General features: G+C 38.9%; 1 protein-coding gene across 1 annotated transcript in view; it reads right to left on the bottom strand.

The window, feature by feature from the left end:
* Positions 1 to 6668: 6668 nt before the first annotated feature.
* Positions 6669 to 13918, bottom strand: part of EFEMP1 (EGF containing fibulin-like extracellular matrix protein 1) — a 52653-nt gene continuing 45403 nt past the window's right edge. Inside the window, exons 6-10 of the mRNA XM_009886019.1 lie at positions 13079 to 13198; positions 11529 to 11648; positions 9659 to 9782; positions 9346 to 9541; positions 6669 to 7328 (exon numbers count right to left, since the gene is read on the bottom strand). Of these exons, the coding sequence (XP_009884321.1) occupies positions 7170 to 7328; positions 9346 to 9541; positions 9659 to 9782; positions 11529 to 11648; positions 13079 to 13198 (719 nt within the window). The 3' untranslated portion in view covers positions 6669 to 7169. The remainder of the gene's footprint in view (positions 7329 to 9345; positions 9542 to 9658; positions 9783 to 11528; positions 11649 to 13078; positions 13199 to 13918) is intronic.

Raw genomic sequence — 13918 nt, forward strand, 5'->3', positions numbered from 1 at the left:
ATGTATGTATCATACATGCATAATCTCTCAGGAGAGTTTTATTTTTATCTTTGCCATGATGTGAATGTGGCATCTCTAGCTTTTCTTTACATTTGTATGCAAACAGCCTTTGTGCAAAGTGTAAGTTGAAGCTTCACAGGAATGTCACTGTGGCCTCTTAATTTCTGCCAACTCCAGAAATGGGGGGGGGGGGAAATCTTAAACTGAGCAAGGAAACATATTCCTGAAAAACATTTACTTGTGATGGAACTGGGCAGCTTTCCACCTGGTATGATGGAAATTGTAATGGCCAGCAATGCCTCTACTGTATAGCGGGGGGGGGGGAAAGAATGGTTGGATAGGGGGCAGCTTCCTGATAAAAGCAGGAAGCTGGACCCTAGCTAGTTTGCTTAGAGATTGAGTGGGCTCTCAAAATGAGATGGTCTGCAAATGTTTCACTGTGGTTTCACTCTGGTGTTTCCCAGCACTAGTGGGGAAAATGATGCACGAGTCTGGCTTGCAGTAAGACATAAGCGTATGTCAGCTTGATTTGCTCTGTTTGCAGAAAACAGAAGAAATTGTGGCCTTTTGTGATATATTAGGAGAAACTACTGCTTGATCGTCCATGAAATTTTAGCACGTTATTGGAGATGTTCACTGTATAATTTAGGTCTTCCCTCTTTAGCATACCAGAGCAAAGGCAGAAATCTTCTGACCCCATTAAAGTTTCATGTTACTATTTTGATCCTCGTGATTTGGTTTTTAGTACAAAATCACCGGCCTCGCAGTGAGTGCTCGGCATGTTGCTTCATGCTTTCCACTGCCTTCCTACCTTTGCCAGTTTTTAAAGCTCTCGTGAAACAAAACAGCCCTGCTAAATATTGGGGGGTAGTCTTCAGACTGACCCTGAGTTGCAAAATTGTCTGGAACCTGGTTCATTATGGGGAGAGAAAGCATCAAATGCAAACTTCAGCCTCAGGCTTTGAATCATTTCAAGGATCAATTCACATCTAATAAGTGTGTTCAGAAATGGCTTTCCTAGAAGTGCCATTATTTGCAATGATCTGGTTCCTGCTACCTTCCCCTAGGCAGTGCCTTTAAACTGGGCAGAAGTTAAATTTTTCTCCCTGGAAGCTGATATTTTTTTTTTGTTTGCAAGCATTTGCTGCCCACAGAGTTTGCTTTAATGCTTGTCACCACTGCTGAGCTGATCACCAAACCAGGTACTGGCAGTTCACCGTGGACTAACTACAGCAACCACACAAAAAACCTTACTAATGCAAATGATGGACGTAGCATCAAAATTCTTTGTGCAGGCTACCTCCCTCTTTCTTTTTGGTGTGCTTTCTGGAGCTGTGCTTTACTTCGAATGGTCTGTTGTAACCTTGACACTATCCTTCTGGGAGGTGGTGGTCAGTTCAGAGGCCTTCACTGTTCAAATAAAGCTGGGATAACTTTTCCCCCATGTGTGTCACTTTACATTTATCTCCCTTTTTTTCCTCAATATTCAGAGCACTGTAAAGGCCCCATTTTGCAGAGGATGCTAATCTTTACCCAAACAACTGGGTATCATTAACAAAATTTGCTGTTCTCCCTCTTCTATCCACTTCTTACTTTGAGGCAGGTCCTTTGATACGTTGCCTGTAAGAACAGCTCTGGCACAGTGGTATTGCCAAATTCCTCTTCCAGAAGCATGATAGAAGTTTCACTTCATTTTTCTGCCGTGGCATTATCTTTTTTTTGCTCATTCCCCTGTGTGGGTCATGCCTTGGCTCCGTCAGCCACCAGGGAGGTTGCTTCTGCTGTGATTGGAAGAGGCTTGATTTGCTAGTCCAGGCATTTGCAAGTTGCTCCTTTGGCCTGCCTTGTTTGTTTTTACGTGTGACCTTCCAGATCTCAGGAACGTTTCTATTTTCCTCGTTCGTATACAACCTCGGCTTCTCAGAGGATGACTTATTGATTTTAATAATGCCTTTTACCCTGCTGTTTTGGTATGTTGGCTTCCCCTCTGCAGCCCTTACTCTGAGCTTCCAAAATCTGTTTGTTTTCCTAGTTTCCATGCCGCCTGCAAGAATTTCACTCTTTTCACTTCCCACTTGGGTGTTTGTTGTATATATGCTGTATAGGAAACATTCCTATATATTGCACACAGATACTCCAAAACCAGTCAAAGTGCAAGAAGAAAATGTGACCCTCAAGAGGAGGTGGTCACAGGTTCAGATGTTTCTGGAGTGGCATTGGCAGGATTTAGACCTTGAGGTGTCTGTGTAACTTTCAAGATCGTGGTTTCAGAGTTTAACAGCATAAATATGTTACTTCTGTCAACCCAGCTGGCAGGCTGCTAAATTTGAAAGCCTTTGTGTATGCTTGTTCATGTGTACGGATGGGGATGGTGCATGCCTTTGGATAGGGAGTTTTTGTATACCAGAACTGCAGAAGCTTTAAGGGGTAACTTCTTAGGGGGAGGAAGAATGTTATATTAAAGCTATGCAATAAAGTGCACCAGAGTGCGTTTGCAGGGCATGAGCCGCTGAAGTGCTTAGCTGAGAGCTGCACCTCTCACTTTCACAGGTCTGATCTGAAGCATGTTTGTGGAAATGTTTCCCCTGTTTGAATATATACATACTGTGCGGTTATGTAGAAATTACAGAAATATTATATCAAAATTAAAAATGTTCATTGTCCACACATATTTCTAGGAGGGAGCAGAGACGTGGAGCGCTGCTGTCCCTTCTGGGACTGTTGGGATTCTGGATCAGAAAGTGAAATAACTTCTCTCTCAAGTGAGAGCAGAAACGGCATGTGACTGACACAGCGTGACCATGTTTACAAACAAAACCTGGAGTTTACCTGAGTCCAGTGTTCTGATCTGCAGGAAGCATTGCTGTGTGTCTTGGCCACACAGTCCCTAATCTGGTATTGTGGTGTTTTCTGAGATACCAGAAAGTAAATCAGGGGAAGCCTTTAATACTACTTTGTTATATTGTTGTGACACAATGTTTGCAGCTTTTTCTGCTGAGCAAATATACACAATAAACGGGAGGATTTAAAAAGAGTTAACTTCAAGATCGCTTACTTAAAAAAAATTACTTGTTAATGTACATAATCTATCTCAATATAAAATTGGACTGTATTTTTTCCCATGCAAAAATGACAAAAGCTGTTGTACTGTCCTTCAAATTTGCTTTGGCAACTATAAACCAACTTCATTTTATTAAACAGCTCTCTTTCCTCCTAATATATACAGAAATGTTTGCAGTATAAACATCTTAACTAGACATCTGCTTTTCCCCAGATATGAAACACAGTTAACTTTTTGCCCTGTTTCTGTTCACTGGGGCTGATAACTTTTTCTGCTGGCCAGATGAAATAAAATTGGTTTTTGTACCAGATGCAGCACAGTTCAGTTTTGCATTATGCAGGTGTTCCCCCAGCTGGGAAGTGTGGAAACGTGCCATTTTGCTGAGATGATGGTGAGGTTTAGCAATGTGAGGGCGTTAAAAATAATTCTCCGTGTTAACAGTGGGCTTTGTCCCTGGTGGGCTCCATATGCCGAACAGCTGACTGGGGCAGCAGCTGTTCTATATTTTAACAGGAGAGTTATAAAGTTAGAAACATGGATGATCATTCAAAACATAAGCAACTCTTTGCAGTCATGGAAACAGGATTCAACAATAAACTTGCATTTGTGAGCCTTCCAAACAAAATAATCCCACTGCACTGCATTCAGGTGGTCTTGGGGAAGTGAATGAACTTGCGTTACTATTTCTTAAGTTCTGTTTACTCAAGGTCCTTTTTTTTTACTTTTTTCCCCTCCCTGTTTTCTGTTTCTGAGAAGATATCAAACTTTGCATGTTTTCCTGATTTAGATTCTTCTCCAACAGCGACAGAGATTTATATGAGAATCTTTCCTGGAGCGTATTATTGATAATGGTCATGTTAGTAGGATATAGTGAAGGCTGAGCAAACACTTTGCTCTCATGTAATTTCTTGGAATTTCAGTGTCCCTTTTAAACCAAGTAGCTAGTCAAATGCTTGTTTGTGGCAGCTCCACATCCTTTGCAAGGACTATAGGAGAAGATGCTTTCCTGGAGAATTGGATGAACCTGTGGGTTTCCCTCCTAGCAACATGCAGGTTTTCTGGCACAGTGCAGCATACAAAAGCTGTCCTTGTTCAGGCTCTGAACCATCTTCTCATTTTGATTATGGGCTTCTTTCAGACTCTCACGCTCGATCGTGTACCGCACCCCTATCCAAAACAATACCAACCACCCCCTTCCAATTTCTGCACAGCCCTGCTGTAGTCCCTGGCTTGCCTGCTTGTGTTTTGGTTTGGAGGGGCTGCTGTTATTTCAGCTCCCCGCTTCCATAGAAGTGCCGTGATCCATATTGTGTATGGAGAGTGGTGCCCACACCCAGAGACTGTGTTCAGGTCTCAACCAACCCACAGCAATATAATGGCAAGCAGCTGGATCTACTACTCCTGAGCTGTGTGATAACCTCTGACTTGGCTATTTTGGGCTGTAAGTGGTCTTATATAGACCTGAATATTGCGAACAGACGGGGAGGGCAGGGTGGTTGGCAGGACAGTTTGTGCAAAAATAAAATGGGTTAAGCCAAGTCTATGACCACAATGAGATGTGGAGAATCAATTTTGGGTCATTGTCACATAAGCAGAGACTTATAAGGAAGACTTAAAGGTGTTGGTGATGAAACTGGTGTATGTATTGGCAGAGCATGAAGGTAGAGTAAATCCTTGGGGCAGAGTGTGGCAGCTTGGGGATGCTGGGGATGATTTGTGGCTGTTTAATTCACTGTGGGAACCAGCCTGGTGCCCTGCAAGTTCCGGGACTGAAGGAGGCAAAGCCACTTCAGCCTCCTCTGGGCACCTATGAAGAGAAAACAGTCCATTTAAAACCTAGAAACAACAAAATCTATTGTTTCTTAGAATGGGCAATGCTGAATTACACAATTTGGGAAGTTAAAAGTGGGTGTAAAAGAACAGTACTGATGCTGGGGTAGAGGAGGATGCTAGGGGGCCAGCACAGCTTGTTTGTGAGGACAGACTACGTAGAGAAAATGCTAGTTGACAAACTAAGTATGGAGGTGAGCACATGCTGCTTGCCACAAAAATTGCAGGGAGGAGGAGGAGGTCAGAGTCATTTTGCTTAGTACACGTGCGGGATGAGGAGCTGCCTTTCAAACCAAGCTGATTTGTAGTGATGATGAATAGGGAGGAATCCCTCTGGGGAGAGGAAGGAGCTTTCTACAAGCCAAACTCTCTATATCAGAGTTTTCACCATGGAAAACACCAATTAAATCCACCTACAAAGTGACTGGGTTTGTATTGGTGAGCTCTGCTCTGCAGAGAGGGATGAAGGCTACCTGGGGTCTCACCCCACAGCTCTGGGGCCCCAGGCAAATTAAACACGGCCCAGTGCCAGCACTATTTTGGCCTATGCCACAACCATGTGCTCTGACCCTTTTGGCAAATGAAGTATTTGTTTAAAGCCACAAATGACTGCTTGAAGAAATGATCATTGGATAATGGGTCTTGCTCTGCAACTTGTCTGAGCATGGGGGATGTGCCACCCTAAACCAGAGCAGTGTTGGCCAATTCTAAGTTATATTCTGGAGTGAATTTTTGCTGTCTTGCCGTGCAGGACCTCTGGATGCCAAGTTCTCCAGCCATGCTTGTTGCTTCTCTTTGAGCACGTACCCTGAAAGCAATCACTGAGGGTGACTGACATACTCAATACGAATTTGTTGGTTTGCACCACAAGAGGGTTTTTTTTGTATATAATGTATGCACCATTCACACATTTTCTATAGAAAATGAATTTTAAGTAGAGAAGGGGCTCCTTCCTGTAAATTAGCAACTAATTAGCAGTGTGTGTATGTTGGTGTTTTTTTCTTTTTTTGTCAGTAAAACTAAAACTCAGCAGGGAATATGTTTGTCCTTCTACAAAGGAATTGTGGTTTTAGTCTTCCTTGAAGTAATACTGTATGGACTAAGATCTGGGTCATTCTGACTCTGCAGAACTTGATGGGGATTTTGCTGACTCCCACAATAGCTGACAATTCCACCATCTAATGCAGCTAATAAACTACCTCAAAAAAGACTAAATACTATATGGTAAGAGATCTTTATTAAAAATTTTGTACATCAAAGGATTAACTACTACATTTTAAACAAGAAATAAGATTTTACATATTACAAAAGATGTTTTTAGTTCTTGAATTAGAAATAAAATTTATGAACACTGTACACGATACATCTAAGTTGTAAGAGCAGGAATAGGATCGAGTGCCTGAAAAAGATATAACTTAATAAGCAAATGCACTCAATTCTTAGTATACAAATAATATTTCTGGAAAAATAGCATGTTAACTTCTGTCTGAAAATGCTGTATCCCTCTAACCAGTAACTACCAACAGTGTTCTCGGGAGAAAACACGGACACATTTGCCCTGCATGGTGATTTTTCCACTTGGAGTTTCTTTCGTTGTTGGAGATATTTTCTTTCTATGGTCTATTTTACTTGGAGAGAGCAGAATGTTATTCCATGGTATGGTTAACACAATCTGCATATAAAAATCCAATGCAAAACATTTCTCACAATGTAATTTTGCCTCCAACCCAGATTAGAAAAACCAACTGATAGCACATAAATGTCTACAGATTTTTATTGACTGTATCTTGTTACAAAGTAGTTAAAAAGAAATATATTTTAGCTTACCAGATAACGGTTACTGTGTATCATTCACACTATATATTTTTTTTCTTTTTGAGATTGTCAGTGTAGCTGCATTAGAATTGAAAATAAAAAAACCACAGAAGATCATCTTTTAATTACATGACCTATTTGGCTAGGAAGGGTGTGTGAAGTTTTATAGCATAGTATGAACATACAGTTCTCATACAAAAGTGTAGTATGTATCTAGTCCAAGAAAGGTAATAAAAAAAGATTTAAATCTTTATACAGAAAGTGACAATGCCCATTTTATATTATGGAACACATATACTAATTTTGAATTACAGGTGTAATGTGTGGATTAAAGATATCAACTTACTAAACAAATCTTAAAAAAAAAAAAGAGAGCAAAATCTATAAATAAAATAGTAAGTGCTTTCTTTAAGATAATATTCTTTGGCTGCTTTAAGTGCCAGTGAAGGGTTACTGAAAACCACTAAAATGCGTAAGGTCCCACTATTATTGTTAATCTTAACACCGAGCTTGTACGATAATTCAAACTGTTGACTGTTAGCATCTCCAGATCCACAATGTGTTCTCTTGGTCCTGATAGTGATTTTACCAGTACAAGCATTGCACTTACGGCGCTTGTTTGCTGAAAGAAAAACAACAAAAACGTTTAATTCAGTCAAATCTAAAATGATTCCCTAGCTGCATCAAGAGAGTGCTTGTGGGTTACCACGCTGTAAAAATGTTCTGTCTCGGCACAGAGATACACAATGCAAGTATTCTTTTAACATTTTTAAATGTCCATGACTAATCTCACACCTGGCTTTGCTGCAGGGAAAACTTTACCTGACTAGGGCTCAGAGGAATAAACTGCACTGCAAAATCTGTTCCTGGTTATGCTGACTCTCCTAAAGGACAAAAGTGGTAATCTATCCCAGGATGGACTTTGTTTTTAATCCCCATCTATCAGCTTTTAAAATATATAGAGAATAAGTAAAACAAGAGAGACCTAATGTCTTTAACAGTGGTGTAGCTCGTTCAGTGGAGGGAAACTCTATCTTGTGGCTCATGCTCCAGAAGTTGTGCTCCCCTTGTAAACACAGGGAATTTTTGCAACTGGTGTGCCCACTGCCATCCTGCTCTTGTACTGCTCCAAAGCTCTTTTCCCAGTCTGGGATCATGCTGCTGAGGAATGTTGTCAGACCTTGTCTGTGGCGTGCTGCTAGTTTGTTAAACACTTCGTAATTTACAGATAATAATAATAAAAAGGTAAATTCCATCTCTCCCTTCACCTACTACAAATATTTTCTCACCGTGTCAAATGAGTAGGGTATACAGATGAATCCAATCCATCTGCTGTATCTAAGACCCAGATCAGACTTTTACTAAAACAATAGGAATAACTTCTAAGTAAGCCTTTGTTTACTGCAGTCTCTTGGCAGGAATAAACACATGCTTCCTTATTTAAGGCCTGTGATTCCCTGTTAGCTGGCAACAGAAGCTTGGAATTCTTAGTCTAAAGAAAATCAGTCCAAAGACTAGGTTGGGGTCTAACCCAAACTAGAGCTGGAGTGATCTTTTAAGCAAACAACAGTTTGTATTTTGGTGGTAGGTATGGATTTTTGATGTCTAAATCCAGGGAAAAGTACTGGATTGTACGTTATACCAGAACAAGTCAGATGCATGTGAGTAGTTCCTTGTTCCCACCTTGGGGAAACATGGTGTAAGCAGGCAATGCCGTATTGTGGTACACTTTTTGGATGTATCCCCCAATCTTCAGATTTTAAGGAAAAGAAACAAAATTTTAAGGAAAATAAACAAAAATTAAAACATTCCAATTAATATATTTCTGATTCAATCCAATTAATATATTTCTGATTCAATTTTTTTTGTGCTGATTCTTTTTTACTGAGTGTAAAACCACATATGAAGCAAAAGGATTTCCCAAGAATTTAAATATTACAAGTGTCCAAGAAAACTGGATTTCTTCCAAAAAAAAAAATCTTAAAAAGCAGATGTTATACACACTTTCATTCACATGTATCTACTTCAACGCATTATACCAACAGGAAATACTGCTATTGTAAGTCATTTGAACTTTTGTGGTTTTCTGAATTAGTTGCAGCACGTTAGGAAAATAAGTTTAAATGTCTCAACACAAAACCTATGCAAGTTGGCCTGACCTTAGCACTCCAGAAATCAGTACCCCATCCCAAGCTATTATTCTTTACTTTTTCACAAAAAAATTTAATAAAAGTAATTGTACAAGGAATCTTTCTATAATCCTTTGCTAAATATATATATGGGATGTTGGTACAGAGAGTGAAAAGCATAGGGGTATCTCATTTGTATCTGACATGGGTGTCACAGGATTACTAAATATTCATGATTGTTACTAGTGTTGTATTCATTTGAAAGAAACAGTTTGATTCTCAGTATAGAGATTTCAGGTAGAGAAGTAAAAGGCTTTTACTTCCAAGTAAAAACTTGGAAACCAAGCATGTTTAATAGGGAAGTATTAAAAAGTTGATAAACTTTGGGGTGCTGTGATACTCTTATAGGAACATTCAATGGATTTGTGAAGATGGCAGGGCACTATAACACCTTGGCAGCACCAGTGGTTTTTATACCCTCCTCAGGGTCCAACTCCCACCAATACTCACTCTCAGGTAAAATTCTCCATTTTCATTTCCAGACTTGATCCGGAATGTGTTAATAGTATTAGGGTAAATAGTGGTTGCCTGAATCTGGAAGATATCAGAGGGCACTGTTCTGTCTGAACGGATGCTCATGTATTTGTACACAACAGAGTAAGGCAGCTCTCTGCAAATGGCATTTGAAACGGGGCAGACGCAGCGGCTGAAAAACAAAAATGGATGAAACTGTGATTGTTGCAAACAAATAGTACTTGCTTTCTGTTGTACTTGATTATGTTGCCTGTTGAGGAGGATCCTAAAAAAAAAAGACTATTCTTACTTCTCAGATGTAAGGACATAGGGCTCTTGACAAGGATTTCTTGGGTAACAACGAAATCCTCCATGGTAATTCCAGCAAATTTCATCTTCTCTGCATTCGTTAGTAGTCTCACACTCATTTATATCTAGGAGGAAGGAAAAGGGACTGTGTCAAAGTAGATAGAAATGAGTTTGCTACAAAAGCAAACACAATGTTTTCAAAACAACCAAAAAAAAGCCACTTCCTTGTCTGTTGAAACCCAACAGGTTTCTGTGTTCTCTACCTCTTTTTCTGGGGCCTGACTATAAAGGATTTCTCTATGCAGAAATGGAATAAATTTGTTTATTGAGTGTTAATTAAGTCTAAATGATTTTTTAGTTGACTAAAGATACACATTAATCATACATAATGCAACTGTAGAAATACTGTAAAGTTTCTAATTAGCAAAGAATGATTTTGTAGCAGATGTCTTGTAGACAGAGCAAAATGGTTTTGAGGAAGAACTGTGACTTTTTTAATTGCCTGAAGTTTCATGGTCTAAAGAAAATGCTTAGTTAATGGCTACATTTTAACTAAAATAGCTTTGAAAGGTATAATGAAAATTTGTTTATTCTGCAAAGTAGAGCTTGCTTTTTTTTTTTCCCTGGGAAAATAGCCCTGAATGGAGGTGAGTACTGTCAGACTTGTGCTGTATTAATGCTCTGTTATCCTGTCAGTGCTGGAACTCCACTACCGTGTACTTATACGGTCTCCTGAAATTAACACTGTCACAGAAAGGGTTTATTCAAATGTAATCTCTTGAAAGGTACAAACAGATTTTTATTTATTTTTTTAGATGGTCAAACTAACTGCCCCACAATGTTCAGTATCAGCTGCTGTTCTTAAGAAGGGAAAGAAGAAAATCTGAATTTTATAAAAAAATATTAATAAAAATCGAGTTATTTCATTTTCCCTTCTGTCAATAATTAGCACACTTATTTATTTTTAAAAATAATGGCTGTTAAATCAGTTTCTGGATTACATAAGCAATAGTTCTTGCACTTAATATATTGTTCTGCAATATTGTCTAATAAGATGGGTTCAAGTTACATCAGACGAGGTTTAGATTAGATATTAGGAAAATTTTTTTTCACTGAAAGGGTTATTAAACATTGGAATAGGCTGCCCAGGGAGGTGGTGGATTCGCCATCCCTGGAGGTGCTTAAAAAAGGGTAGATGTGGTACTTGGGGACATGGTTTAGAAGTGGTTTTGTCAGGGTAGGTTAATGGTTGGACTTGATGATCTTAAAGGTCCCTTCCAAACTCAGCAACTCTATGATTCTATAAGATGCAGAGACATTTAGCACCAGTAAGGAAACCCCACTAAGTTTAAAACTGGCATTCAGTGGCACCTGAACCAAAACACTTATTTTCTAAATACAAATTATCTAAGATGCTCAAGTCTTGCATTTTTTTCTCCTGTTATCAGAAGAAGCATATCTTTCATTTCTACTGTGGCTGGATTTAGGAACCTCTACAGAATGAAACATGATATAAAGCCATGTTTAGCTTCTGCAAAAAATGGCCTGATTTTTTTTTTTCCCCAGAGATGTTTATCTCAAACTTAGACTCCCTACCTAGACATCCAAGACAAGTTTTACCTGAGGGTTGCAAAACTTGAAATTTCATCCTACCAGTCAGAAGGACTTAAGAGTTTGAGCTGAAGAATTCAAATAAGAATTAATATAAGATATGCAATTAATCATCAAATGCTTTATCAACGTATCTTTTGCTAACATAATGGTAATCCTGTCGTGAAATATAAACGTTTAGATAGCAAGCAGTCTTAGTCTTGCCTGAAATGGTGTTATTAATAATGCAGTATTGAGACTGCTAAGGTGAGGAGACTTACCTTGACATGTTCTGCCTCCCACTACCTGGTATCCTTCAGGGCAGACACATGAGAATTTTCCTGGTTCATTGACACACTGATATTGACATATATAACTTGAGGTTCTGCATTCATCAGTGTCTGCAGAGAGCAAAAGAGCTTAAAGTTATTCTTTTTTTTAATATCTACGTTGTTACAGAACTAAATATAACAGCTAAATGCTGGTTCTAACAGGAAAAAAATTGAATCCTGTGTAAAAAGACTGAGTTATCAAACTGAAATGTAGTCCATGAAGCCTCAAAGTTGCAAACACAGGGGCTGGTTCTACTTGTGGTTTATCAATAATCTTCCACAATGACAATTTTGGATTTGAGGAAGCAAAAGCTAAATTAGATCTCAGAACAGGTTTGGGAAAATACCTCTTTAAAGAATTTATACTTTTAGTATTCCAAAATGTGACTACTTTCACAAAAACCACATATGTAAGATTAGTAAGGCAAAAATATTGCCTTTGTACTTGTGGCCTACTCTGATGGAGTAGCTCTTTGGGAAAGAGGGGAAGGCCTCTTTTTGTCTTCAGATAACGTTCAGTGTATACCGCTCCCTTTTGCTTGTTTATTCTTGTGTAACCATCAGTCCCTTGCTAGAGAAGTGCACTGTGAAACAGAATTTAACAGTATATTCCATTAATCAGAAATTAAATTAAACCTATCAGAACTAGGGAATGGCTTGGAAAACGGCATAGCTCCCTCCTACTACTTCTGAGGCTTGAGCCTAGTTCTTGATTTTATGTCAGGGTTGTCCTTGGAGGCTGCATACTTGCTGCTCCCTGTTCTGTTCGCTTGCAAGTAGGATTAGCTTAAGAAGCTTGGAGAGGGAGCATCTGTAATAGCTTTGCTGGCTTGTTTAGGAGGGCAGTCGTAAACCAAAAAGACCTCTTTGGCTCAAAGAGTGGTAGAAAGGATATGGGCTTTAAGGGTGAGATCATCATGTGTCCAAAAGAAGATTAGAGGACCCCTGTGGAGGCTCTGGCAGAGGAAATAAAGTGTTGATTGTATAATCATCAGGAGACCTGCTGTTTGTATACACAGGCTTGAAAGCACCTCAAAAGCACAATTGTCGCTTCCTTAAAATCAAAAATTTGATGTTTTATTTTCAGAGGAGCCTACCACCACACAAAATTACACTTGTTTTTGGTTTGCATTCCTTTCCGATTCATTTAATGGTCATCAGCATTAGACCACACACAATTCAAGTGAGTTTGTGAAATAAGTATTCAGAAGCCTTATTCTTCCCAGCTGTGATCTGAAATGTAGCAATGTCTGTACTGTTTTGCACTTACTATTAGAGAGACACATGTTTACATGTACCTGAATGCAGCTACAGCTGCTAAGGTGTGTATTAGCAACCACATTAGCAACATAAAAAAATAAATGTCTTAAGACTTTTGGGTACAAATTGCACCCACAGTGTGGCTCCACTTGAATTATATCCCCTAGTTCACAGAAAGACTTCTGGGGAAATAATTAAAGAAAAAAAAAGTCTTCCAAGACAAAAAAAATATTGCTTACCTTCACAGTTGATTCTGTCACTGCTTAACTCAAATCCTGGATTGCACTGACAGATGAAAGAACCCAGTATATTGTAACACTGTTGTGCACATGGGTTATTTGCATCACATTCATTTATGTCTGAAAGGAAAAATTACAGATTTTTATCTTGTGTAGCTGGTAATTAGGCTGATTAAGTGGATTAGTCCTTAGCCTGGGTCTATTGCTTAGCAGAAGCTCAGTTGACTATATCAATATAGATCTGCAGTCACGGGAACAATGTCAGATCTATGCTTTACGTTCCATGTATAAAGAGAGTATTTTTCCAGGAATGAGAGTTATTCTAATGTGTGATGAATTCTTCCAAAAATGTTTAGTGTGGCTATCAAACTCCACATTCCAGCGCCTTTTTTCAGGTATGAAATGCCAAGTCTCTATAAATAATTGATATAAGGAACACATACTGATAAGACCTCTCAGCATGCAGTGGTTAAGATTTATTTGAGCTATTTATTACTCTTAAAATTTGTTCTTTTAAATTCCATTACAATTATAACATGAGCCTTTGAGGCCAATAGAGTTTTGCAATGCTCCAAGGCCTAGACCATATTGGGGGAAAGTATGTTTCTATGCTAGATTTTTCCATGATGTGCCCATCCTAAGAACATATGTGAGAACATTGTGGTATGAGAAGAGAAGCAATTTTTAATGGGAAGTTTATATAACTGTAATCACCTCTGGAATCTATAACACTTGTTTTTCATTGGCTGTTGACTAACTGCTGCTTCTCTGTCATTCACTCTAGATTTTAGTGTAGTTTCCCTTGTTTTCCTCCCCTGCATGTTTTCCATTCATATTTGT

The sequence above is a fragment of the Charadrius vociferus genome, unplaced genomic scaffold, assembly GCF_000708025.1.
Source record: "Charadrius vociferus isolate BGI_N301 unplaced genomic scaffold, ASM70802v2 scaffold455, whole genome shotgun sequence".
Taxonomy (NCBI): Eukaryota; Metazoa; Chordata; class Aves; order Charadriiformes; family Charadriidae; genus Charadrius; species Charadrius vociferus.